The 27,940-nt window shown below is 38.9% G+C and overlaps 3 protein-coding genes across 5 annotated transcripts; 1 reads left to right on the forward strand and 2 right to left on the reverse strand.

The window, feature by feature from the left end:
* The first annotated feature begins 4,365 nt into the window (after positions 1-4,365).
* On the forward strand, positions 4,366-9,022 carry ca6 (carbonic anhydrase VI). 2 transcript variants are annotated; one of them, XM_063878937.1, is made up of 10 exons: positions 4,366-4,582; positions 5,122-5,301; positions 5,699-5,847; positions 6,128-6,223; positions 7,067-7,133; positions 7,208-7,365; positions 7,476-7,602; positions 7,737-7,820; positions 7,906-7,941; positions 8,198-9,022. In XM_063878937.1, the coding sequence occupies exons 1-10, from the start codon at positions 4,492-4,494 to the stop codon at positions 8,827-8,829; spliced, it is 1,620 nt and encodes a 539-aa protein (XP_063735007.1). In that variant the 5' UTR covers positions 4,366-4,491; the 3' UTR covers positions 8,830-9,022. The 2 variants fall into 2 exon arrangements, with proteins under 2 accessions (XP_063735007.1, XP_063735017.1); XM_063878947.1 differs by having other exon boundaries at positions 8,201-9,022.
* slc2a1a (solute carrier family 2 member 1a) lies at positions 9,020-17,211 on the reverse strand. The gene is made up of 11 exons (XM_063878959.1): positions 16,541-17,211; positions 16,356-16,454; positions 16,119-16,279; positions 15,917-16,041; positions 15,247-15,399; positions 14,367-14,680; positions 13,395-13,505; positions 13,208-13,309; positions 11,749-11,824; positions 11,406-11,533; positions 9,020-9,875 (listed from the first exon to the last, which is right to left on the reverse strand). Exons 1-11 carry the CDS (start codon positions 16,583-16,585, stop codon positions 9,651-9,653), a joined length of 1,539 nt encoding a protein of 512 aa, XP_063735029.1. The 5' UTR covers positions 16,586-17,211; the 3' UTR covers positions 9,020-9,650.
* Positions 17,212-18,735: 1,524 nt separating this feature from the next.
* gpr157 (G protein-coupled receptor 157) lies at positions 18,736-27,075 on the reverse strand. Of its 2 annotated transcripts, XM_063878981.1 has the most exons (5): positions 26,851-27,075; positions 26,516-26,752; positions 23,977-24,190; positions 23,129-23,323; positions 18,736-22,276 (listed from the first exon to the last, which is right to left on the reverse strand). In XM_063878981.1, the coding sequence occupies exons 1-5, from the start codon at positions 26,883-26,885 to the stop codon at positions 22,055-22,057; spliced, it is 903 nt and encodes a 300-aa protein (XP_063735051.1). In that variant the 5' UTR covers positions 26,886-27,075; the 3' UTR covers positions 18,736-22,054. The 2 variants fall into 2 exon arrangements, with proteins under 2 accessions (XP_063735051.1, XP_063735041.1); XM_063878971.1 differs by having other exon boundaries at positions 26,516-27,075.
* Positions 27,076-27,940: the final 865 nt, after the last annotated feature.

Here is a 27,940-nt window from a genome sequence, read left to right on the forward strand (position 1 = left end):
GAAAAAGAGAGACTACAAATGTGGGCTTATCCAACCCGATCAGACACCAAGTGTCTAAAAAAGTAAACTAAAAAAACTAGTGATTTTAAGATCAAAATACGTCTAGGAGTACGACTGGATGGAAAATGAACACTACAATTCTTTTTACTTTCATCACCATATCAGTGATACAAAAAAAAACTTGTTTTAAACGACACTGTGATCCCAGAATAAGCCTGTTCAAATGTTTCTGCTTTATATCAACACCCTATTTGCATTACCAATTTGTTATGTTTATCATATAATATTTGACATTGTGTTACGTAGGCTTCTAAATTTTCCTTCAGAGTATGAAAATTAAGTGCTGCTTGGATTTACATAAATATTGACACATAGGTGTATTTAAAGAGTGTCAGCACTGGATTGCGTTTTGAGAAAACAGTAATAAATCACAACATAAGTGAATTAGTTATGAGTTCCCCCCGAAATATCCCAAGGTTCGTCACTAGAGGACACAGGTTTTGTGCAGCTGCGCAGTGCAGGCAGTGCATCATCCTGCTGCTGGAGCTACAGTGTGATGAAAGCCTGCTGCAGTGACCTTGAGCCTCTGTCAGTGTCAAAACCAACTGCGCCATCTGCTGCCCACATGCTCTCATTAAAATGTTCCTGCAAAGTGCCTCCAGCAGTCATGTGTTTATTACATTATGTCGCGATGGAGAAATGTATTGACTCAATATATTTATCCAACAAGCCCCCAATTTCTCAGTCGGAAGAAAAAACTAAAATAAATAGTTTATATTAGTGATGTTAGGCAAGATGGACCCACATTTTCTTTTTACCAGTTCATTTTTGTTTTCTTAATGAGCTGGTATTTTAAGGCTAGTAGAAATGGGAAAATGCCAAACGTTAACCTACAATCTAATCTAAGCAAAGTTCAAATGTTTATCTGTCATTGCTGTTGTTGTGTGCATGACCCTTGATGTAAATTCGTCGTCGTCATTGAAAATGAGGGAAACCTCAATGCCCTACAAGTATAAAATAAAGGTTAGAGAAATACAGAATCAGAATACTAACTCAACATTTATACTTTGATGTCTTGTTGGAAGTGAAAGGACCATGTATTAAAAGTTGATGCAGAAAACAGTTCAATCAATTTGGTGGGAGTTAAACTAGACGATTGCTATCACTGTCATGTCTGTACGGAAAAGATGAAGCAACCATATGTGAGTAAGCATAAGAGAGTCATTTCCCCATATCCAAAAGTTTTGATGCCAGGCAGCCTGGCTGCTGGGGTGGAGGCCAAGCCAACAGTGAAAGCTGCATGTTCTTTGAAGAATGAAGACTAAATATGAACTTCTGCATCTATGCCCTCTGGCTCCAACAAATCCCAACTTCAGGAATCTACACCTGCTATATGATATTATCAGAAAATATGACGTTTCTACAGGAAGGAGATTCTATGTGCAATTCAAAAATATTGAGATGTACCATTATAGAGAAGTTTGCTCTACTATAATGTCATTGCCAAGCAGCAGTGGTTGTTCCGGGCAGCTTGCAGGACTGAATATTTTCAGCTGATTGAGCAGGGCATTTCTGAAGAGCCTTTAGGCTTGGCAGACCCTGGTTTCAAAAAAGTAAATAAAAAAACAAACCTTTAATTATTTCTATACTATGCATGTCTTCATCTGGATGGCTCCACCAATAAAAACAGTTTGTGTTCTAGTCTGTGTGAAATTTTAATCCCCCTACATACAGCAAAAGAAAAGAAAACTAAGGTAAAGAAAAATGTAAAGTACATATTTTCTTTTTATTGCTGTGGTATATTTAGCTGATTCTTAACAATAATCTTTTAGATTTAATCATCACAACCAACAAAGTTTCCTTCCAGCTCACTGTTGAGTGGATCAAACTTGTTTCTTACGCTTGATGGAAGACACTGTATAAACTGAAGGAAATGTCAAGGTACTAAGAGTCATATGGTTTAAATTTGGCCCTTTGACTGTAACGCCATCACACATCATCAAAACGAGATTGTCAGGAAGTACGGTTCTTGGGATTTTTCCCAGGAGGGTACTGGGAAAAATTGGAAAGGTGACCTTCAGTGAAATAAATTCTCAACTGACTCCAAAAAATGCGGGAAGACATTTTAAAGGTCAAACTAAGGATTCTTGGGATGAGACGTCGTATCTAGCGAGTTTGAGCAATCACGTGATGTGAATTTGATCGTGTACTTGAGCAGTTGTACTCAAGAAATATGATGTTTTATTAACTTTCTAAAGACAAAATCTAGTTTATCTTGTGTTTATTTTCTAAATGTTTTTGTCCAATTGACACTAAGACCAGCATAGGACAGTTAACATACCACCTGCAGCTCACACATATATGTCAACCTCACCATATGTGGGCTGTAAATTACTAGGCTTTCTCTTAGTCTACAATCACATCGTCTATGTCTACAAGACCTTAAAAACTGTTATTGTCCTCAAGACAAAGACAAACCTAGTGATTTACCAATGAAGAAGACAGCTTCAGTTTATTTCTAAGTGCTGGTGTACGCATGTTGAGCGCCAAGGGGCATCAAACATGTGGCTTCTTAATGATCTCAGACTTTGTGTTAGCTAAGAAAAGGCTTGCCTGTCACTTAACCCGTAAAGGTCAGTTTGGTTTTCTCCACCTGGTGTTGCTTAACATGTTTGTTTTTTTTAAAATATATAAATCATCCAAGAGTTGATAGCCAAACACAGATACAATGGTAATAATCAAATGCAGACCGCCGAGAGGCTTTAAATCCAATCCAGATAGGAAGGATGTGAGTGGAGCAATGAGAGTCTTAAATCAAGGTGAGTGCTTTGATCATTGAATCAGTAACTCAATCAGACCACACACGCACTCGCGCACGCACACACACTGTGGAAAACTCTAAACAAGTTCCAATTTTAATTCTTAATTAAAAACACAGTTAAAAATGTCGTCAAATACACTAATTTGCTCTTCTTCCAAGAATTTGATGATCAAAACCACTTTCATACTCAGTAAGCTAGCAGCAAAGCCAGTTAGCTTAGCTTAGTTTTAAGACTTGATACAAGGGAAAACATAGCCCGGCTCTGTCCAAGGGCATCTAAATATGCCTTAAAAAACACCTCTAAAGATCATTATTTAACTTACTACATTATAAATGTTTAATTTGGGGTCACGCTGAATTTTTTCGTGAACAGAGGGTAAGCTTTGTTTTGCGAAACTCGCAGCCCCCATATCCTTTCTCATCCATAAACCTTGGAATTTCAAGCCATTATCATGAATTGTTATGCCATTCGAGTTTCATCATCTAGACACAATCTTTTATGAGGGGTTATGAGCAGCACTACTTCTTGGCAGAGGATGCCATTCCTGAAGTTTCCGTTTTCCGTTTCCGTTGTGAGCATCAGGGTGGAAGTCATTCTTGGCCAAGAAATAGTGCTGGGCATAAATACCACAAATAAACTGCAACTCATCTTTGTTGTGCTTGTTTGTCTGTACGGATGTGATATTGCAAACTACCCAGCTGGCTGAAGCCTTGTGTTAAGAGATATGAGATTAGTAACACCAATCTTATCTAATTTCCAGCAAGAAAGTGAGTCATCTTATTTCCCAAAAATGTTTCCCACAAAGACTTTCCCTTAAGATAATTTGCTTTCGCTTTGTCCTTAAGTGTATGTTCTTGCGAAGACATTGGCAAACTGCACATAAACACACCTCAGAATTAAACAGCTCTGGCATGTAAGGTTGACGTGTTAGACATGTTGTGACTAGTGTGCAAAAACAGGTGATTCAAGGCATACTATCCTACTTAAATTCGCTCTCATGCTTGCTTTTTATTAGGAGACATCCAGGTTTTTCAGAATGACTAAGTGAGAGTGACATAAATGTGCCTTTTCTGTGTTTTTCTGGGAAGTGTGATGACAAGTTAAATAGCAAAATGGTTAGAAGAAAGTGACAGCAAGTGTTATTTCAAAGCACAAGCAAAGAATACAAATATTCAAAGATGTTGAGACTGACGGAAAACTGTAATGGTGCATTGCAGGCAACATGAGATGTTCTCCTTGACAACACTGATGATATTCCAAAGTCAAATTTGAGACTAGATTTTTTTAGAATAGTTTTTATTGTATTTGGGTCATTCTGATGAAAGAGTACAATAACCTGCTAACAATTGTCAGTTTGAGAGATTCATTTCAACATTATTCCATTTAAAATGTCAGATGAGTCATATTTTTCCACGTCTACACTAATATTTACTCCAAAGTCAACAACGAAAGTTATTCAAAACAAATGATGTATTTGTGGCATTTACCAATGCTAATATAGGAGAGCAGAGATGCTTTCAGTTAAAACAGTCCTTCCCTCTCACTTTGGGGCTGATGGGCAGAGCTCTGGGCGGTTTCAGAAGAGGTTTCAAAACCTCCCTCCACTTGCACTTTAAATCCAAAGGGAAAACCTCTGAGAGGTGTCACTGGAGCAGGAGCAGACGCAGCGATGAAGTTCCTCTCCGTGTTTGTCTCTGCGTTTTTAATCTGTGTTGTCAGTGCTGGGATCCCTCATGATGGAATACACTGGACATACACAGGTATTTGTATTTATAGACAATTTATTATGTTTTATTTATCAGATCAACTATGAGTCCTACTTTAAACACCAAATATAACGTAAGTGCAGGTGAGTTAAAGAGTTGTAAAGCGTAAAACGTATCCAATGCGTATTTGTTTTAGTAAAGAAGTTGGTTAAACATTATATTATGCTATTTTTAGCAGCAGTTGTCCGCTATGTTGTCTGAGAGGCATGCACTACATTGGCTTAATGCTTTGGCTACGCACTGAGTTCATCAAGAACTTGTGAAGACTGAGATAGACTCATTTTCTGACGTAACCTTCACAGCGCGGGAGTACGAAATAACTTGGGAGTGAAAACTATTGGGAAAGGCACATGCACCGCCACAATATCCAGTTGAACAAGTCGTGTGCCTGCCAATACCACCAATATGTGAAAGGGATTCATATAAACAAAGAGTTGATATTGTGCAAAAGTTCGAAAACTACCTGATGTAATATACTGTATCTCTGAGTGTTGTTAAGAATATCGTGATAGTTTTTATTTTATTTGCCACAGAGGGAGCTTTGGACCAGGAGCACTGGCCAACCAGGTACCCAGCCTGCGGTGGGAAGAAGCAGTCCCCAATAGACATCCAGAGGCGCAGCGTGAGGCACAACCCAGACATGTTGCAGCTGGAGCTGAACGGATATGATGCTCAGTTAGGGAATTTTCTCATGTCCAACAACGGGCACTCAGGTAAGTAAGTCCAGCACAAAGGGGGGGAAAAAAATAGTCAACATCATTATTAACCCCCTTAAAAGGACTAAACCACTGTTTCTGCTGTTGTATATACTGAACTATAAGCCAAAACTCTATGACACTGCAAATCATTGCAATGTCAAGAATTTCAAACGTTTATTTTCCAGTCAGTCATTCATTTTGATTCAGTTCTTTATGGTTTAAAACCCAATAACAGATACTTAACACATAATCAAATATAGAAGTTTGGGGTAGATGATTACAGTCTTTATGCTCATTGTGGAGGATTACACAGTAATCTGAATGACCAGCAGGGATAAACTTGTATACTTGCTCTTGTGTGCTTTCTTTAGTAAAACAGTTCCATGATCTCAAATGTTTATGTTTCCATCAGTTCAAATTGACCTGCCTCCCACCATGATGATCACCAAGGGCCTTCCAGGGAAATATACGGCTGTCCAGATGCACCTGCACTGGGGCGGCTGGGACCTGGAGGCCAGCGGAGCAGAGCACACTATAGATGGCATCCGTTACATGGCGGAGGTAAGCTTTATGAAAGAAAAAAAAAGAGTTCAGCTTGATAAACAAAAGCAGAGTAGATACAGCATGTATCTTAAGGGCCTGTATGATACAGGATGTAAAACAATGTTTTACAAGAGATCATCAAAGTATTTAATGCCAAGGTTGCATCAACAATTTTAATATCAATAAATTATATTTCAATTGCCTTGTAGTGACCTTCCAGTAGAGATCATTCCAGTTGCAAAGCAGGTTATCAGGCATGTTTTGGCACCTAACCTGTTTCTTTCAACTTGTCTTTCAGCTCCATGTTGTCCATTATAATTCTGACAAGTACAAGAGCTTTACTGAAGCCAGAGATAAGACTGACGGGCTGGCAGTACTCGCCTTTTTCTATGATGTAAGTAACTCACAGAAACTTTGTTCCCTTTCCTTTATGCCATGATTTATCTGTTGTCAACAGACTACAGATGCCTCTACTTTTTCTAATAACAAAATCCTGAGTTCTGTTATAGTTAAAAAAATAAGACTTTGTAATGAATAATGAAAGAACAAACTATAAATACCCCTTGATGTTTATGACACTTTCAGTCATCCTGCAGGATTCAATGCTATATTGAGTGTTAATTGACTTGCTGACATAATGAAAGATTTTATTTATATATGTCGGCATGAGCTTGTTTCCAGAGGAATGCTCTGGATCTCAGACAGCCAGCGGCTGTCAGCTGTGAGAGGTCATTGCTGCAGCAACACCAGCGCTGGCATCTATTGTGATAGCAGCTCAGAGTGGCGGAGAGTCAGTGGTATTTGGACAAACTCATTTAAAAAAAACAATGATTCACTGACGTGGGGGTTAAAAGAAGGACAACACTTAATTACAGTCCCTCAAACAAAGTCAGATAGGGCAACAAAACAGCAATCAGATTATAAAATTGGATTTTATGTTTTCTCTTTCATATGTGAACGATAGAATTATCAACTTCAAAATATTCATTAGTTTACAGACCAACGTCCTGGTTCAACTTTGAATTTTTGTTTGCACCACACTGTTTTCTTGTGCAATGAGTGACATCTTATGGGCACTCACTTTTAGCCTGTACCTTCAAACTTAGTTTTTTAGATAATCTGACAAACTTTAAACAACCTATAGTTTAAGACTTTTTTTTTAACAGAATAATCAGGCCTTTCTTTCTTTGCACACTCACCATATTGTTTTGAGTGTAAGCTTTGATTTTTCCTTCAGGACGGACATTTTGAGAACACATACTACAGTGATTTCATCTCCAATTTGGACAAGATCAAATATACAGGTGAGTGACTTCACACCTAATTTAATCGACCTTAAGTGTTTGAGTCTAATAGGATTTTAATGTGATGCTGACAGGTCAGTCCATGAACATATCCGGCATCGATGTGCGCTCCATGTTGCCCGAGAACCTCAACCATTTCTTTAGATACGAAGGATCCCTCACCACACCACCCTGCTACGAGAGCATCCTCTGGACTGTGTTTGATACTCCCATCACTCTGTCACATAACCAGGTACAGCGGACAAGATACAAAATTGAGGCTTTTTGAAGAAAAAGAAACCACTGAAAGGAAATGCTCTGTGTTGTGACGTTTAAGCTTACTGTTCTTCTCTGTGTATTCAGATCAGAAAATTGGAGAGCACTCTGATGGACATCCACAACCAGACCCTGTGGAATGACTACCGCATGGCTCAGCCTCTCAACAGCCGAGTTGTGGAGTCTTCTTTCCTGCCACGCCTCGGGAAAGGAAGTATGAAACTTACTGCTGCAAAGTGATAACTCAAGAGAGCAATATCATTTATTTCTCAGAAAAGACATACTGTAGGGCACGACTAAGTCCTGATTCTAACCTTCATCTTCTTTATTCTCCTTTTGTTTCTTAAGCATTTTGTCGTCAAGATGAGATTGAATCCAAGCTGCTGAAGATCGAGGGTCTGATCACGTCCCTTGGAAAGCATATACATACAGGTGAGTCATAAAGACTGCCAGAGATGGCTGGATGTGAAATATAAAATTCTGATATTTACTTTCTTTCTTACTTATTCCTTTTAAGGTGGACTTCACAACCCTTCTAGGCCTACTAAATATGGTGAGTCCTTTGTTTTCTGTCTGATTGAATTTGGGTATCTGGAGTGACTACCATACTCTGTGAAAGTCAGTGTTTTGTGGACTGACTTCAGGCTTATTAAAATACCCCTCCCCCTACTTGAGTATCTACACCCACAACCTTTGCAAAGAATGAGAAAGTATAAGGAGAATAATATATCCCCTTTAAAAGTAGATGTTGATTTCCCGTTTTTCTCACCTGCAAGTCTGAATGTAGTTCTTTTTTTTGTTTTCCTCAGAAGCTCGCACTCTGTTTCCTCTGGTACTAAACTTTCTGGAGAAAAACTCTGGCAGTTATGCTTTGGCCCGCCTCGGCCATCCCATGGAGCTTGACTCATTCACAGTCTGCATGCACGTGCGTCCTCAGCTCGAGGGAGTCCATACCGTCATCTCCTACTCAAGCAACGGCAACGACAACGAATTGACGATCTCCATCACTGAAGACAGGGATTCGAAAGAAATAGGCCTCTGGATTGGCAACGAGTTTGTCAACCTGCCACATAACTTCAAGTCACACAAATGGGTCAACTTCTGCATCACCTGGTCCTCCCACACCGGGGGAGCAGAGCTGTGGATCAATGGCATGATAGGGGAGCAGCGGTACCTAAAAAACGGTTACACCATCAGCCCTGGCGGTGTGTTCATCGTGGGCAAAGACCAGGACGGATTACTGGGCATCTCCAATGCAGACGCCTTTGTGGGTAAGATGACAGACGTCAACGTGTGGGACTATGTGCTGACCACGGCAGATATCCGAGACCAGATGTCATGTGAGACAAACGGCACCGTGATGGGAAATGTGTTCAGCTGGGGAACCACCGAACTCAGTCTGTTTGGAGGCGTGCAGCTGGACAGTCATTACAGATGCTGAAGAGCTTCTCTTCGCTTTAATTCTGCAATAAACCAAAAGTGCTGATGTAGGGGAATAAAGTGTCTATATGTACTGCAGGTTTAAATGTCTTTCAGGGAAACTGTAAGTCAATATTTAACGCAAAATGCATCTTATAGCTTTGGCCATGCATTGTATTCATATGTTTGCATTTTCAATAAAGGCTTACAAGTGACTCACTGGTTTGTTTAATGGCTCAAGTTCACATTCACACCTTTAAATGGCTGCATGTTATCAAGTTTTACTATATTTCTAGCACCTGCTAAGGTAAAATTAAAAGTCATACAGGATCGTAGAGAGGAAGGCACTTACGTTATGACATGCTGGTGCAAACTTATGTATTCTATATAGCCTAAATGCCTGTTACTAAACATATCAATATAAGTTAGTTATAATAATATGTAGTTATAGGTAATAAGAGGACTTTGTTTAACTCCCCTATAAAACTTCCTATTGTCAAAATATGATTGTTCAACATAAAGCACATATTTTTTAAATATTATTTTATTCAGGTGTTTTCTGTAAGGCCACCAGGAATGCATAATAGTGGCTATAAAACAGAGGGAGGTTTGCATCTTCATTATCTTTCTTCTTGTTTGCTTTATTATCTTTTTGGTCTAAAAATCTAAATATTCTGTAAAAAAAAAAGTTTAAGCCACAATAGCCAGAAAAAAACCATACACACAGATATTGTGTGAAGATCCCTTTTGAAATAGAAAACACGCTAAATTAAGACATATCCATTACATTGGAATTCTCCCCAGGGTGTAGACTTCCTCTCCCCTGAATGCTCTCATTTATCTTCAGAAGGCCATGACCCTCGTCACATCCTCCAGACTTTCTTTACACTCTTTCAGAGACATATCCCCATCGCTCAGTTTGATCTCCACTTTGTTCCTCTTGGCAAACATTTGGCAGTTCTCCAGGAAAGTCTTGTTCTTTGTCTCTGGGACCACAAGCCAGATGTAGATCAGCGTGACCAGGCAGATGAAAGAAAAAATGATAAAGCTGTATGGACCCAAACCACTCTGGAGGAAGAGAGAGAGAGGAACATGTGATCAGTGTCTCCTCACAATGAGAAGTTCTGAATATGTTAGCCAATGCAGTTGGTTGGACACAAACAGCATCCAAGGTGCATTAAAGTGTGGCTTGCACGCTCATTTTCTGGGACTGCACTTTCTCAGGTCTCGGTTTCTCAAACAAATCCTCCATTGTTTGGATTGTGGTTTGTAGATGAGGTCTTGAGGTGAAACATGAGACATGCATAATGGTTGTGTTTATCTCTTAAAATTACACAACTCAGTTCATTGGGAAATACACAATGACAATGCAAAGTGCCCAAACTAAACATTAACTAATGCTACCTCTGATAGCAGAGCATCACACTCAGTTACATATTTGACTAGGATTTGCTTGTGAACTACTAATACTTGTATATCTATGTGATGAACTGCTATTAAAAGCAGATGAAACATTTCTTCTTTAACAGATAGATGTGAAAACAGTCTTTTAGTGTCCAACTTTAGTGCACATAAATCATTATGCACAGTGAAGCTCAAACATACACGTTTAGTTATAATAAGCAAAACATATGTCGGAGTGGAGTGGGACTAGTATATATAAATCTTTGTAATGTTTATGTCATGATTTGAGCTTTTGTGTTAATAGTTTCTTGTTATATTTTGAAATGCTACCCCTCTTTATATCTTGTCCTGATTACCTCCTGTCTTTTAGTTTTCCCCTGGTTTTCTGATTGCGTTCACCTGTTTGTGTTTCTGCTGTGTCTTGTCTTGTGATTCGTCATTTGTGTATTTAGTTTTGTCTTCCCTAGTGTTCTCTATCAGTCCATCATTTCCAGATTGTAAAACCTTTTGTTCTGTTGAACATGACTTATTTTGGCAACACGTTTTCTTTTCCACTTTTTACTGGATCCACTAATAGTCAGACATTATATCAGGATAACTCATGTATCCGACTCAATTAAAAATCAAGCTACAGCCAACACACAGTTAGCTTAGCATAGCATAGCATAGCATAGCATAGCATAAAGACAGGGAAAACGGCTAGTCTGGTAACAAAAGCAACAAAATGTGCCTTCCTGCATCATAAATGTAAGCAGTTAGCATGTTATATTATATCTTGTTTGTTATACAAAACATAGATAAACATTTTTAAATGTATTATTATTATTATTTATTGATGGTGTATTGTCTCAGACATTTGTTTCATGTTTGACTGGTTGTTGCAATTCTATTATAACAACGATATTGTTTCATATTGTGAGAATGGTGCTTGAAGAAGTTCTATGACCAAAACATTGGATTTTCAATTAATTCAATGTTAACGGTGTTTCTTTTGTTGGGATACATTAAAGTTTGTCTGCCAATCCTATGACAGACATTCATTCAAATACTAAGTAAAGTAGTGTATTAATGATCATATCACAGTCAGGAAGTGACCTGAACTGCCATTTTGTTTATACTTAAACATCTGTAACTAATTACATTCAAACAACAAGTTTTCTTCTGTCCCAAAGCAGGAGACATTGTGCAACTGACCTCAAGGAAGGGGAAGACGAGGCCAACAGTGAAGTTGGAGAGCCAGTGGACGGAGCCTGCGACCATGAATGCAGCGGGCCTGGCTGACTGCCTGAACATCTCGGTGGTCACTACTGTAGGAATGGGACCTGGAGAGCACAGATGTGGTTAACCAGAACCCAAACACTTGAGACACAACATCACTCTTCAGGGTCACAGCGAGGGAGCTCATGCCTCAGACAACTGAGTGCTGATTTGCAACCTGTATCATTATATGTCTTAGCACATCCAAACAACACTTCATTTAATGGACGATTGTTATAATCAGGGGGTATGTAAATAACCGCCGCCGGATTACACTTACTGGGTCCTATGGCATGTCCTATGACATAGATGATGACACAAGCAATGCTGACGTAAGACATCCACGTCACGCTCTCCTGTCAACACAAAGCAGCAGCTGCAGTTATCATCAACAGGACATAACGATGCTTTTAAACAGGAACAGATGTGTAACATACCCTCCTAATAGCTGCAATGTGTGGGATGATTTAAACACACAGCTGAAAGTGATGCCTGTCTGATTTTTAATCCACTTGAGATTACAGAGCTGGTTTTGTGGTTGTCTGATGGCCAGTTATTTCTCATACTTCACTGTTGGGAGACTCTGTTTTTATGTTATTAAAGTTCTCATGACCCCAGCAAATAAACATGTCAAGTCATTACATTTATCTTCCAGATCAACCTCCAAAAGTGTAATATACAGTATTAAAATGACACACCAGAGCAGTGAGGATTGTAGCACAGTGACGCACATCCTGCTGTGTTAGCTTTGCACTCTGGCACACTGGACCACGAGGCTAAACTGCTGATTTTCAGTTTTTTAAGTTATTCAAAATGCACTTCAAAATATAGATGGATACATCTGAACAAAATCCGATCCCAATAATTAATAATAAAAAACCGAGCCTATTACACCACCTCAGAGATATAATAGGACATTTCAACACACAAGTTAAACGGTAAGCATGATGAACAATCTATAAACACACAAACAACATAGATGGTGGACTTAAAAACAATAAAAAGAGGTGTGTCTCATTCATCCACTGTACTCATAATATCTGGTATGGATTTGGAGTCACTGTGCCACATGATATAGAAGCTTTTGAGAAACGGATCGTTTAAAAAAGAAGGTGCATTAAAATCCAATAAAAAGAGATGTGTCCTATCCGTCTAGTGTAGTTACGCATTGATTTAGAGTCAAGGAGTCACATAATATGGAAGTTATTGAAGCGAAATGAGATGGTTCAATAAATAAACCTCAGAATGTTCCCTTTACCTCACTTTGTCGATCAATAAGTAAGCTGACAACTACTGATTAACACAAGTGACTTATTTTTATTCTCGGTCTGCATTTTGTTTGTGTTTTTTAGTTGAACAATCATACATATTTGAGAGGCTTGTTTTATTCACAACTTCAGTTATTTCTCCTCCCTGACCTTTTTTGTCTGTTGATCTGTTAACTCATTGCTTTATTTTTTACTTTTAAGCGTGCTCTGTAAATATAGTGCCTTCTGCACATATCTTCAATGTGCCCGTCTTCTGTCAGATTTTAAAAAACTGTTTTAATCTTTTTCAAGAATCCAAAAATCTCCCATGATTCACAGTGTCTCCTGACCTCAAGGTTCTTTAGGAGACACTGTGACATACGGCAGCAGATTATCTGCATAAACTGAACCACTAGAGGACAGCAGAGTAACATGTTGAGGCTGCGAGACACTGAAGCTTTCTGATGGTTCGCTATACATCCATTATGGTACCTGGAAGTTGAGAGCGACAGTGAGCAGCACACAGGCTCCACAGCAGATCCCAAAGCCACAGAGGAGGAGCAGCCTTCTCCCTGCCTTCTCAACGATGAAGACCTGGTGGAACACATTCCCTGTTCATAACTAGGCTATAGTCGTCTAATCCGATAAGATCAAACATTAGATATCATAGGGTACCTACAGCTGCGATGGTCATGAAGACATTCACTGCACCTGTTCCCACTGTGACGTACTGTATGACGTTCGGACTCACACCTGCAGTGGCATATATGCTGTCTGCATAGTAGTAGATCTGAGGAGGGAGGGAGAAATGATTGGTAACACTTTCTATGATGTGATTAATATAATGCATCACAAACATACTCATAGCACTGTTAAATAAAGTTATAAGCACTCATAAATATCCATAATGCTTTATAAAACTAATCATGATAAACTAGTAAAGTATTTTGACTAATGAGATCAAGTATCATAATTGCTCATATTTATAATGATCATAGCTTACAATAGGTTATAGTTGCAATGGTTGAAAGTCACTGTTGTATTGCATTTTAAAAGGATTATCCATTATAAGTTGTCATGGGATGCTTTAGGAGAAGTAATGACATTCCTGAGGTATAGACGGATTTAGTACATAACAGGTTGGTCATGAGTCACTGTAAGTGGCCATTGTTTGCTTTAAGTAAAGAAATATCATTAGAAGCTGAGATTTGACACAATGTTTACAGCATTGGTTTAAAGTTGGGTAAACATTACTTTAGGGAAATGTCATCATCCAGCTTGTTGAATTAAATTGAAATATAACAGTAATAATATATTGCATTATAATAATATTATATTGTTAAAATTATGGTAATTATCATTACAGTGGATGGGCAATTATTTGGATCTTATAGTCATAGAGAGCTATGAATGGCTATATTTATCCAGTGTTGTTATAATCTATAATGCATTGCAAGTATGTTAACGCATATACTCAAAGCTACCGAATGCTCGATATGTAAATGATTAGGCAAGTTGGACAACAGAGTTTGTAATGTAACATTACTCTAATTGAAAACAGAAGACATTGTTAGTGATGCTCTTGGATTCATTTTATCTGATCAGAGTAAGTGTGTGCATCAGTGAGTCAGGAACAGGGGCAAACGCTCACCGCATTGACCCCCGACAGCTGCTGGCCCATGTTCATGACGATGATGGAGATGAGCTGCCAGCGTAGCGAGCGCTGGGACAGCAGGGTGAGCACAGACAGGTGGCCCTCGGCCTTCTCCGACTCGCCCTCCAGACGCATCTCTGACAGCTCTGCATCCACATCCTCTCTGCCGCGCAGACGCTGCAAAGATTTCAGAGCCGTCTTCTCATCTCCTCTCTGGATGAGCAGGTACCTGGGGCTCTCTGGGAAGAAGGGCAGCAGCAGGAGCTCTACCAGGGCGGGGATACCAGTCAAACCCAGCATGAGTGTCCATCCTGGATACATAGGGAACAGAGATAATTCAATTAGTTTAATTCACAAGCAGTTCAGATTAAAACATACAATCAATAGACATAATGGGAAACCTCGATCAGCAATAAAGGCCCAGACACTAAACATAAACAATTTACGCTATATCTTACCAACACATCTAGAAATGGAGAGAGTTCAAGTATTATGAAGAAACATTTGCAAGCTAAAAAGCCAAAAAAGCCAAATACCCCAAAATGAACGAATCTAAGCCTAACTACAACAGGGTGCAAAGACATTACATTTTAGCAGTTCATACATTGGTCTAACGTAGTTAAGATTCTATAGACCCAGATGGATGACAAGGGGAAACAGAGTAGGAAATGCATTTTGAGTAAAGTATTTAGAAGTCCCAAGCCAATTCAAGACATATTTGAATGACAGATGCTGCCTTAAGCACTATTTTAAAGACAGAACCAGATAAAGACAAATACACATCTTTTACCTATAGACAGATACAATATGATCTCTCCTAAGTCTCCCAGAAACCAGCTGCTAATGATGTGCTTCAACATTTAACCGAAGAATTTACCTGTGCTGTTGCCTAATATGTTTCTGATGCCTAGCACTTGTGCGCTGAGGATGCCGATAGTGATGAAGAGCTGAGGTACGATACCAATGGCTCCTCTCAGGTTTTTGGGGGCGAGTTCTCCAAGATACATGGGCACCACGTTGGATGAGAGACCTGCAGACAGGGAAAGAAAGCTTACAGGAAAAATTCACCTCCAAAAGGATCATTTTCAATACTCATGCCTTGTTTTAACAACAGCAAAGCAATATAAAATAATCAATTTACAAATGCAGGCACAGTTGCCGTGCCTTTACATGCTAAATTGTTTTGCTGCTGCAAAGCAAATATTTCCCAGTCTGGGATTAATAAAGTAAATCTTATCTTATCTTAAATCGTACAGTTTCCTAAAATTGCGTGTGTTGGGGAAGTAGTGAGCATGCAACTGGATAAATAAGACTTGGATTATACTGCACGAATTGTGCGAGAGTTTGGAAACAGACGTTTTGATAAAGTCTTGCTGCTTTGAATGTGGCCCCCATTTACTTCTGATTTGAATTCTTTGTTTACAATGGAGACAACAAGTTTCATTTGCAAAGTCAAGGTAACACTTAATATACAAATGATCTGTTCTTCAAGGCACATATAAATGACTTTTAGAAATGTGGATTTTCAAAAGGTTTAATAGTCTGACCTGCACAGATGCCCACTATGAACCTCGCCACAATGATGATCTCATAGGTCTTGGCGATCTCACTGACTCCCATCATCACAGCAGGGACGATGGAGAAGATGTTGTTGAAGAGAAGGGTACCCTTCCTGTCCAAGGAAAAAAAGTCACGTTAGACACACAAGTTTACAGATTTGGACCTTGCATGAAACATTTGACTTATTACCTCCCTAGTTTGTTGACCAGAGGGGCGACCATCAGAGAGCCGAAGAAGCCTCCAAGTGGGTACATGGACACAGTGAGAGACCACAGCAGGGTCAGGACGGTGCTTTCCATTGGTGTGTCGTAACGCTCCATGTAGGTGGCATTAAAGAAGTGCTGCATGAACTGAAGAGAGCAACACAACATCATATGAGAGACACTTTGTGCTACAGTGAAGCTGTTGTGTCTTTGCTTGTGTTACCGGTGAAGGAGAGTTGACCACAGCCACATTGTAACCATACTGGAACGATGAGCCAAATGCAGATATGAGTGTTGCCAACACCAGGACTGCGGTTAATCTCTGTGGGGGGACATCAGCCGAACATGTGAAGCCTTTTTTTACGACAAAATCATCATCCATCACGACAGAAAGACAGAACCACTCACCCCTCTCCTCTCCACGGGTTTTCCCCATTCCTCAGTCTGCCCCATGGTTGAGGTTGGACTCTCTCTCAGCAATAATAAGGGCTCACTTTTTTATACTGCGGCAGTGCATTCTGCCTGCCCTTTGGACAGGAGGTCAGAGAGCGTAGCAGTGGTTTACAGCCAGGCTTTAGTTATTGTTTTCATGTTGCTAACAGTGCCTTCAGGTTCAGGAAGTTTTGTATGCAATACACTCAACATATTAAATGCTGCCCTGGATGTTAATATCCGCTTTTATTGCTCTGCACCTTCAACTGAATTGGTTAAAGATTTAAAGCTGTCATTATGGAGTTATGTTATCATCAAATTGATAAAGCCTTATAAGCGTCTTTATTGCTTAGCCACCTGGAAAACAGAAGAGGAATTATAACAGAATATAGATGTTGAAATCACTACCAGTTGGATAAGATTTTACAGATAACAGCCTTTACTGTACTTTGTATGATTTGAAAGAATTCCCTGGTTTTACACTGATTACTGAATATATTCATTATCTACAAAACACCACAGATGAAAATCTATTTGGTTGTATTTTTGTCATGTGCTGTAATGGCTCTTAGTTATCTCTAAAAACGAGTCTCTTACTCAAAACGGGGACCCTGAAGCCGTTTGATCTTAAAAGTAGATGTGCTTCAGGGATGCCTCACTACAAAAACAAAGTGAATACACACTATACAGTGGGGCAAAAAAGTATTTAGTCAGCCACCAATTGTGCAAGTTCTCCTATTTAAAAAGATGAGAGAGGCCTGTAATTTTTATCATAGGTACACTTCAACTATGAGAGACAAAATGAGAAAAAAAATCCAGGAAATCACATTGTAGGATTTTTAATGAATTAATTGGTAAATTCCTCTGTAAAATAAGTATTTGGTCACCTACAAACAAGCAAGATTTCTGGCTCTCACAGACCTGTAACTTCTTCTTTAAGAGGCTCCTCTGTCCTCCACTCGTTACCTGTATTAATGGCACCTTTTTGAACTCGTTATCAGTATAAAAGACACCTGTCCACAACCTCAAACAGTCATACTCCAAACTCCACTATGGCCAAGACCAAAGAGCTGTCAAAGGAGACCAGAGACTAAATTGTAGACCTGCACCAGGCTGGGAAAACTGAATCTGCAATAGGTAAGCAGCTTGGTGTGAAGAAATCAACTGTGGGAGCAATTATTAGAAAATGGAAGACATACAAGACCACTGCTAATCTCCCACCATCTAGGCCAGTCCAACTCCCCCATCTGCAAGCAAATAAGGGTACCCTCCTGCCAAGAAAAAGTCCGTTAGACACACAAGTTACAGATTTGACCTGCATGAAACATTGACATATATCCCAGTGTGACCAGAGGGGGACCATAAGGCAAGAAGCCTCAGAGTAGCATGGACACAAGTAAGAGGCACCACGGGTCAACTTTTTCATGGGTCGTACGCTCATGAGGACTTAAATGCTGCATGACCTAGACGGTCCCACATGCTATAGCAGTACACTTCGTGCACAGTGAAGTTTGTGCTGCATTGTGTTATCCGTGAAGGGAGTTGGACACAGTCCATTGTCCAATGAACAACAAGCAGATTTGTGTTGAAAAACTCAATCTCTGTGGTGGATGGAAATGGAAGCCTTTTGCTACACAAAAACACCATCCTACTGGAAAGCAGTGAACATCATCCTTCTGGGTTTTCTTCTGCAAGTGCCAGGACGCTGATCTGTACAGGAAGAATAATGGGCTCATTTTAACGCGGAGTGATTTGGTGAACCCTTATCACAAGGTCGAAGATGAGCGTGCGTGGTTCCCTTTCAGCATGTTTTAATGTTCTAAACAATGCCAGGGTCACGAATTTTGATGCATCATAAGACATTTAAGTGTCCTGGATGTTACATCCGCTTATTCTCAACCTTAAACTGAAGGGTTAAAGTTTAACAGCCCATCATATGCTTAAGTTATCATCATGTAAAGGCCTAATAACGTCATCTATGTAGTGGAAAACCTGAAGAGATTAACAGAAAAGTGTTGAATTGCCTAACCATGTATGTGTGTAGATAATGCTGGTGGGAAACATGAATGATTAGAAATCAGAACTGTGTTTGCTCAGATCAAAATATCACAAAAGACGAGAAGTTAAGAAAATTGAGATGAGCTGCAATGATACAACTGAAACAAAGTCAATTTCTTTTTAGGAAAGACTCATTTTTATTCTCTCACATTCTCTATACAAACTGCATTTTCAACCACTATAACTAAAAGAAAAAGTGCCACAAATTCAATTGAATTCAGCATCTCTTATTTCCAGGCAGCCTAGCATTAGTTTCCTTCTCAGGTGACATCATTGGAAAGTACTTTCATCAACATTTAAAATAACATATATTGCAGCCAGTTATTCCACAATAGTTTTGGGTCAAATTCAGGTTTGATTATGTATAGTGGTTACAATACTAGCAGGTAACAGTTGGGGGAGCTAATATTTTGTTTGGTAGCATATCTAGATTCAAAGGTGGAGGAGAAGAAAATACTTAAATCAGCACTTCCTCTGAGTCACTTTAATATCTCACTGCCCAATTATTCACACACTGAGAACACAGGAGTCAACCAGTAACCTCTCTCTTAATGAATCTAGTGTTTCTGATGTTTTCTGTTACATGCGTGCCTCTCTTCTAATTTAAATAAGCTGTTGCAGCTCTAAACTGTTGCTCATTACCTCTGCTCTGTTGAGAATTGGCTCTAAGAACCACTGACGCAGCCAAATGAATAGCCTGAGTTTTGAAAAAGGTACTTCCATTATCTTGACTGGTGAATGGTCACCCCATGCAACGTGGCACTCTTTAACTTAATGAATTAAGTGGGCAGAGAGCCAGCAGGAGAGTAGAAACCCCTTCCTTAAGTGTTTCCACAAGCTCCAGTTACACCAGTGTCAGCCAAATCTCACAATGACACAATGGATTAATTCCTGCAGGAAATACAGTAAGTGTCGGTTGTCTGTGTGGCCTCTGCCGTTCTCAAGGACAAATATCTGTTTTTCATGTCATCAGCATAAACAGCATTCACTTCCTCCATTTTCCCAGACAGGGTATCAGTTCTGTTGGTCCTGAGAGGACGACCTCTGCTCAGAGTCACATCATTTTATACCACGTGTAAAATTAGATGGACGGGAAACTCTTTACAAATATTGATGTTTTTATAATTTCTACTATAAACAGCAAAAAGTCTCCAGGTTTTTAAATTATGTATGAGAACTAACTGCCCTCAGTCTAGCGTAGCTGCAGAGACCGACTGACTTGATATAAACGCTTATTATTACAACCATATTACCCAAGATGCATTACCTAATTCCTCAAACAGATCAACACACAGTGGAGGAAGAGAACATTTTGATCTTAATTACAATACTACATTGTAAACACACCGTTACAAGTAAGACATGCATCCACGATCATAATCAAGTAAATGTACAAACAGTTTCTGAATAATGTAAATTATATTACTCAATTCTGTTTAGTTATACAATAATTTGCCCATTATTTTAGTCCCGTAGCTAACGTAGGTCCGGATAGTTTACAACACTCACATAGTACTAGCTAGTTTCTATGGATTGGAGTGCCTTTAAGTAGCATAATATGGAAATAAGCAAGAACATGTACTTAAAAAATTAATAGTAATTAATCTAATTTTAATGAAGCTCATCATCTCTGAGGCAGGCTTTTTAAAACTCAATGGATCTTGGACAATATTTTAAAGAGCTGAAGAAACTGTGGGAATAGACGCTGTGGTCACGAGTGTGGTTCAGTGGGTTCGCAGAGACGCCTCGTTGGTATGCGCTGGGCCTGTAGCTCAGTCGGGGAACAGGAGCTAACAACAGCGGGGGTCAAAGGAGAAGTGAGGTTCCAGGGAAGGTCTGATTTCAAAAAGGGAAGGACGGCATGTGATGCTTGATCATGCATCCTCACCACGATGACAGTATTGATGTCAAGTTATTTCTTGTGAAACGTCCAATACTGATGGGGTTTTGCAACTAATGTCTAAAGATGTTGCAACTGAAAAGTTAGGCAATGATAGGAGACACAAATATCCAGGGAATTATTCCTAAATACGGACCATCATAGATGTTTTGTATTTTAATGTAATGATAAATGCAGAATCATCTTCAGCTTAGTTTATTTTATTCTTAGGGTAATTAATTTACTTAATTTCATCATATTTCACTTCCAGCTGTTCTTGTGTTAGGTTGCTTTACATTTTAATTGTATTCTATTTGGTTTCGCATCAAAGTTTCTTATTTTGTGTTTCTTGGTGAGAAGGATTTTTTAAATAAAAGGTTGAACGAATGTGTATTTAAGTGAATTAAACACAGAAAACAGTGACCATATCATGTCTTTTACTTTTCTTTATATAGACAGTCAGATGTAATCAAGTTTCTTGCAAATATGCAAACTTATATTGGATATTTGGAATTTGATATTAAAGGAAAAACATTAAAGGGATAATTTACCCAAAATATAAATGCAAACAAAAGTATAGCTGTGATGTGTAAAACTGTTTGCCATTTTTTCTTACAAACAGAACAGCAGCTGTGGTCAGGTTAATGTCATTACAGTTACAAAGGATTGTAATGGGGACAGGTTTTTACTTTGTAAAATAAGTGTGAAATTGAATCTTTTCATATCCCACCTGCAGCTGAATTGTCTTCTTATCTATTTATCCCCCATTTAGTGGGTTACAAAATCGATTTGATTCACTGCTGCTGTTGTACTTTCACCTTCCCCGAAGCTCTGCAGCAAGACGTGTATTCAGGCACATTTCAGCAGAACAATGACTAAGCACATTACAAGTAACTCAAAAGTTCTCTAAGCTGACCACAATCCTTTCAAGCCAACAGACTTTGATAGTGTGAAAGATACGATTGTAGGTGGTTGTTCTCACTTAAAGTCTATGTGAAAGCTTAGAATTGGACACATTTTGTTTATCACTTACAGTGAGAATGCTATAAAGGCACTAAGGTGAGGGTCATTTTTCTCCATAAAACGTAACTATACAGTACAGTGTAACACTATAAAACCTGAATATTCATTGACTTCACAGTGATAACCCACAAATGTAAATCAACCCACATATTAGATGATAAATAAAGCTGCTAAACCTTCCCGGAGTGTAAAGTTGTTCAAAATATAAATCAGAAAACCTCTACAATAACAACTTGAAGTAAATAATAACTTTAAGGTTTGATGTATTTATAAAACTAAAAAAATAATGTGCAACATATTAGGTATGCATCACTGAAAAAGATTAACCAAGTGCTGCTGAAGAGCCAGTCAGCAGCACCCTCATCTCCCAGAGTGCAGCCGTGGGACTCTCCCTGTGACACAGATGTGCATGCACCTGCAGAATCTCCAACCTCTCGGCAGGCACTCGCTGTAATGAGGCTCAAGGTGAGGCACAGAGCTCCCCCGTGCCCCTCGTGTCAACCTTAGTTTTTCTTATCACTTGCAGAATATCATCTATCAGTCCCCACTCGACTGCTGCCGTCTTCTTCTCTCGGTGTGGAGGCGTCCTGTCCTGGCAGCAGCCTCTGAGCAGCCGCGTCCTGCGAGTGCTGCACATCCGCTCGACACTTGGAGCAGCAGAAGAGCGCGGCGCAGAGGCGTGTACGGAGCGGCCGAGTCAGCAATACAAACATGATGCAGTTGGCTGCTCCCTGTGAGGTGTTCCCAATTCCCTGTTGGGTCCAAAAACAATTGAATGTTTAATGATGTATATGTGCATGCTGCAAATATGGTAATTTATTCCGATTTTTATTTTAAGAGAAGCAGTAATAGATTATTTCATTGGAATAAGATATCCCTGATTCAGTTGTATCCAAATCTCTTCATATTATTATCTGACCATGATTAAATAATATTATGAGTTCAGCTTATGATTGTAATAAGACAACTTATAACCTAAGCCAATCCATGTGTGAAAATGATGTCTCATGCTCCCTGAGTCACTCTTTCACAATTTGAGCCCGATGGATCCTGGCATTGTCATCTTGGAACATGCCCGTGCCATCAGGGAAGAAAAAATCCATTGATGGAATAACCTGGTCATTCAGTATATTCAGGTAGTCAGCTGACCTCATTCTTTAGGCACATAGCGTTGCTGAACGTAGACCAGACCAACTGCAGCAGCCCCAGATCATAGCAATGCCCCCCACTGGCTTGTGACCAGCTTTTTTTTTGGCCGGGCTGTGTATTTTGCAACTTTCAGATGTTTATAAATATCTGTCAACACAGGAACTTTCCTGGATGAATGTGTGATGATTCACAGTTCTGACAGCATGCAATCCCTCCATCACAAGTTCAACAGCACATGAACAAAGGACAAATGACAGCACATTTACAACCACACGTATGTGCTGTCATACACACAAAACAACTCACACACACACACACACACACACACATCATCTCAAAGAATGAGGAAGTTTTTACAGGATATTAAACTCGATGAATGAGATGGAAGGCGATTAGTAAGCATCCTTTGTGTTGAACATTTTTACACAAGGGATTAAAAGAAACTTTGAACTCACATGCAGTGTGACCAGCACTGGGTTCTGTCGGGCCGGGGAGTCGGCGAGCAGCAGGATGAAGCGCACTGTGCTCCAGATGCGCAGCACGATGAAGATGATGGGAATGAGGGTCAGCTTCATATCCGCCATGGAGGAAAATGACTGTGACGGAGGCCTGTTGGCCAAGATGGGACTGTACTCGGACAGGGCAGCGTGCTGCGTCAGACAAATACAGACCAGATTTCATACAATCAAATCTTTATATGTATTTAAAAACTTGAAGCAAATATTTGAAACTGCTCCTTAATTGATTTCTTAAAACAACTTGAAGGCCAAAGGTCTAAAGAACATGTTAATGTTTAGTGGACTCTTTCTTAGAGAAATTCGAAAAAACTGTAGAGAGATTATTGAAGTCCAATAAATTGTTATTTATCATCAGTTTGTGCATTTTGATTACCCTTTTTTCAAAAACCATCTGAAAAGGAGAATTACAACACTTTGTGGATTAGATTGTAAACGTTCTCAACCAACAAATCAACAAAAACACATTTCTAGTTAAACTTGAAGAATCTCTAAACAGTCTAATATTCCTGCTTGATTTTCAAAATGTGATGAATTATTAATTATTTCTAAGTACGACTATTGCAATTTGGTAGATTAGGTATCTTCACTAGTCATTTTTGACTTCTCACCTCTGCAGCAGTTTTTTTTCATTTTCTTAAATGTCTTCTTTTTTATACGGGTATTACACATCACTACTGTTTATTAATTAAATGTTGTAACAGTAGAATTTAATACAAACATTTTCAATATGAAATGAATTTTCAAAGTGAATGTAGTCTTCAGGTATAGAAACGCTATATCCTCACCGCTTTGTGGATGTGTCTCTTGATGAGGATGTAGAGGGCAGGCAGAGTGAGGTAAGCCAAGAACTCCCAGATCTTTCCGGTGAGCAGCATCCATAGGATCCGGTCTGGCGCGTAGATCCTGACCCAGCACCAGCCCACAGACACTTCTGAAGCATCGTAGCCGATCTTGTACAGACACACGGCTGCAACAGTGATGGCTAAAGGAATACCCCAACTACAACACACACAAAGAATTTAAAGGACTTAACAGAATGTCCTAAAAAAAGTCAAGTTCCTAACTTACAGGGAAAGGTCAACATCCAAAACCTTTGCAAAGACATGCGAGACCATGTGAGACATAATATTGTGCTTAAGGCTTGGGTGCAAGAGTGTACACTGCAGTCACCAGTGTGTTGCTTCAGCTCTGTGCGTCATAAAACCACAAAAAGATTTCACTTCAACAATATTGCCCATTTTAAAGGAATACTATACTTTAATGGCCCTACATGGCTCATATAAATCTACAATGCAAACCCTGTGTGTGTGTGTGTGTGTGTGTGTGTGTGTGTGTGTGTGTGTGTGTGTGTGTGTGTGTGTGTGTGTGTGTGTGTTTTGTATACAAGCCTTGATGAATGGCGGCTCTGTTATGTGTTCTCCAATTCAATGGAGCATTTGATAATTCACAGAAACAAAATTAGAAGAACAACAACAGGCGCTGCTTTGAGGCATGCCAAGGGGTGAACATTTTCTTGTATCCAAAAATAGATCAATTATACGCAGCCGCTATACCTTAATATATCTTCAAAAATCAACATTGACAGCTCGTTAATGTGCAGAAGGAAATCGGAGAATTCTTAAATCCTAGTTTTTGTAAACACGTGGCTTGCTTAATAGCCTTCAAATGTATGCTAGTAAAACTGTGTGATCTTGTTTGATATGGTTTAATTTAACTATACTTATATCTTGCAATGCGATTGCCATAAAATGATATTTTATTCAACTCAATTGAACTCTTTTAAACTTATAATATACCATTATGTGATGGACACATTATATCTTTTTTACCCAGTGCTAGTTTATGTCTGGTCTTTATGTCTTTATATGTCTTGAATAAAGCAATTTGAATTGCCTTGTTGAAGCTGCTGTAAAAATGAACTTGCCTCGGCCAATGAAAAACAAGTTTAGCTCCTTTTTCAAAGACAACAAAGAGCTATCTTGTTCAAGCCCAGTATAAACAAATGAGACAATTAAACCTCATAGGACCACAGTGTAAATACAATCTGAATATTCTTCACATTGGTTGTCTCATTTCCTAATAATGGTAGATAGACAATGGTGGTGGAGCCATATAGAGAGTCTGGTCCTTATGGTACCATCAGTTGACCTGTAGGGATAGACTTACTACAAGTTGATATCTACATAACCTGCCAAATACCAATTAGTTTGCATCTAATGTTTAACAAACAAAGTATACAGATGTTTAGTCAATTCTTCAAAACTTTCACCAGATTGACACATTTCCTGAAGTTTGTCCAATGCCCCCATATTTCTCCAGTGACCACCAAGGGTATTGTTGGTATGTGTTTGATTCAATGTATGAAAACAAGGTTATCATTCACTTTTCTCTAAGGGTGAAAATCTAATTTGTGTGCATTTAAAGAGTTAAAATTCAGAAAGAAAACAACAACTGGTAGTTTCAGACTGAGGTTGGTCAAAAACAACAACACAGTGTACATAAACCATAAACACACACATGGGTTAAAACATTGCTTTTTTATGGGCAAACTATCAGAGGTGGAAGAAGTACTCAGACCTAGTATTTAAGTAAAAGTAGAAGTACCAGAGTGTAGCCATGCAATCAAAATGTTAGTCAAGTAAAAGTTCAAAGGTATTGGCATAAAAATATGCTTAAAGTACCAAAAGTAAAAGTACTCAATATGTATTGCCATTTCAGAATAATATGATTTATAATGTTTCCTTATAATTATTGATGCATTTAATTGTTTTCAAAGCTGGTAAAGGTGTAGCTCACTTTAATTAATTTGTATACTGCATGGTAGCTGGTGAATTTACTCCAGTAATAAAGTAACTAAAGTGTTATGTAAGAGTGGATTATATATATATAATCCAAATCTGCAAGTAACTAAAGGTATTAAATAAATGTAGTGAAGTAAAACTACACGATTAACATAAAAGCACAAAGTAGCCATACATTGAAAGACTCAAGTAAAGTCCCTTACAATTGTACTTAAGTACAGTATTAGAGTAAATCTACTTAGTTACTTTACACGACAGCAAACTACACCACTATGAACTGAAACAAACTTGTGTACGCTGTCTTAGATTTATAGAATGTTAATTTGCTGTCCAAAACAAATAGAACAAAAATATTTTTTATTTTGTTTTAGGCGAATTGTCCCAAGGTCAATATCCCAAGATGCTTCAGGGTACAGGTGGGCGGCATCACACTTCAGCTAATGAAACTTAACTTTTGTAGCAGCAAGCTCCAGACTTCACCGAAAGTTATTAGCTCTGGTAGTTAGCACAAGTTAGCAGTTACCTGACGATGTGGAAGCACCACACCAGGCTGTCTGCGGTCCTCTGGTTGGACCGGACGATGAACACATACAGGTACACTGCGATGGCCACGGTCCAGAAGAAGGAGCTGGTGTTGGCGAAGGTGGACACGGCTCCCTGCGCGATGCAGTCCAAAGAGTCGCTGCGGAAAACCCTCCAGACCCCGTAGGCGTAGGAGACGGCAGACAGCCAGTCAGACACCGAGAGAAAGACTAGCAGCCTGCGGGGAGTAGTCCTCAAATCAGCCCAGATAATGTAGGTGAGGATGATCAGTGAGGATCCCAAGAAGGAGAGTGCACATGAACACAACACGATCACCTGCTCAGAGAAGTACACGACTGTCTCATTCCCATCTGCCATACTTCAATGTGTTCATATGAAACGATCTTTCTGTCAACACTTCTCAGAACAGAATACTAGTCCATCATATTATTACTTTCTACTATAGTGTCTCCGCTTTATTTCCCCTTGAGCTAAATGACTTCACAAGCTTCGTCCATTGCGTTTGAGACAGCCAAACAAACTTTTCTTCTCGTGTTTAACCCCTCCCTTCCCGCCTCCTATTTGCTTACCCCTTGCTGCACCAACAGGAACCCAAAGCAGAAGTCAGTCAGCTGCTAACAGGCAGACTCATAATGCTCTATTTATGGCACTAATGTCCTTTACATGTGTAACCCGAAAGCTCTGACAAATTTGTCACGTAAAAACAGAATCCAATTTATTTCCAAGTGGTTCTTAATATACAAGTGAACTGCTTTGCTGAATTGGTGCATAGACACCAAACATTATTGTACAAAAATACGATTATAATTATTGTTAAAAAGATGTAAAGAGCTAGGCATGTTTACTGGATGTAAAACATGAGTATTAGTTATAAAAAAAGAATATGCAATGTACAGATAACAAGTTCAGGGCTTTTTTATTCATTTTTTTTTACAAAAGATAAAGATACTTTAAATCAGCCATGCAAAACACAGAGCAAAGTTTTGTCATTTACCAGTCCCTTATACAGTATTGCAATTTCCTTTACTTTGTAAATATGATTTTCTCCAAATTTAATCAAAAATGCTCATTAACCGTTGCGTTTGTCCCAATCCACATTAAATTAACCATTACTATTACGTTTTTTTTAAACAGTCACATAACATAATTAACTTAAAATAGAAGAAAATAACACATCTAAACTCCCTCTTAAGGAAAGTTAAATTAAGATAAGCCAGATAAACTAATAAAATAATGACTAAGTTCATTTTGAGGTTTAAATGAATAATCTAGTGTGAACTTCATCTAATGATTATTTTCAGAAATGCCTGTCATAGTTTCTGAGAACACAAAGTAATGTTTTTTTAAATGCTTGTTTTGAAATCTTTGCTAATTTATTTTCTATTGATTGCACATACATTTTTTG

This window comes from Eleginops maclovinus, chromosome 1 (genome assembly GCF_036324505.1).
Source record: "Eleginops maclovinus isolate JMC-PN-2008 ecotype Puerto Natales chromosome 1, JC_Emac_rtc_rv5, whole genome shotgun sequence".
In the NCBI taxonomy this organism is placed as follows: Eukaryota; Metazoa; Chordata; class Actinopteri; order Perciformes; family Eleginopidae; genus Eleginops; species Eleginops maclovinus.

Bases quoted from the DNA above. Each gene is read 5' to 3' on its own strand.
- ca6 (XM_063878937.1), top strand. From the start codon at position 4,492: ATGAAGTTCCTCTCCGTGTTTGTCTCTGCGTTTTTAATCTGTGTTGTC. The intron at 5,848-6,127 runs GTAAGCTTTATG...CTTGTCTTTCAG, and splicing joins GCATCCGTTACATGGCGGAG to CTCCATGTTGTCCATTATAA. The intron at 7,942-8,197 runs GTGAGTCCTTTG...TGTTTTCCTCAG, and splicing joins TTCTAGGCCTACTAAATATG to AAGCTCGCACTCTGTTTCCT.
- slc2a1a (XM_063878959.1), bottom strand. From the start codon at position 16,585: ATGGGGCAGACTGAGGAATGGGGAAAACCCGTGGAGAGGAGAGGG. The intron at 16,042-16,118 runs GTAATAAGTCAA...TTCCTTGGACAG, and splicing joins CTGGTCAACAAACTAGGGAG to GAAGGGTACCCTTCTCTTCA. The intron at 9,876-11,405 runs GTCAGTTGCACA...CTCTTCCTCCAG, and splicing joins TCGTCTTCCCCTTCCTTGAG to AGTGGTTTGGGTCCATACAG.
- gpr157 (XM_063878971.1), bottom strand. From the start codon at position 26,892: ATGGCAGATGGGAATGAGACAGTCGTGTACTTCTCTGAGCAGGTGATC. The intron at 24,191-26,515 runs GTAACTGCTAAC...TGTGTGTTGTAG, and splicing joins TGGTGCTTCCACATCGTCAG to TTGGGGTATTCCTTTAGCCA. The intron at 23,324-23,976 runs GTGAGGATATAG...TGTCTGACGCAG, and splicing joins AGAGACACATCCACAAAGCG to CACGCTGCCCTGTCCGAGTA.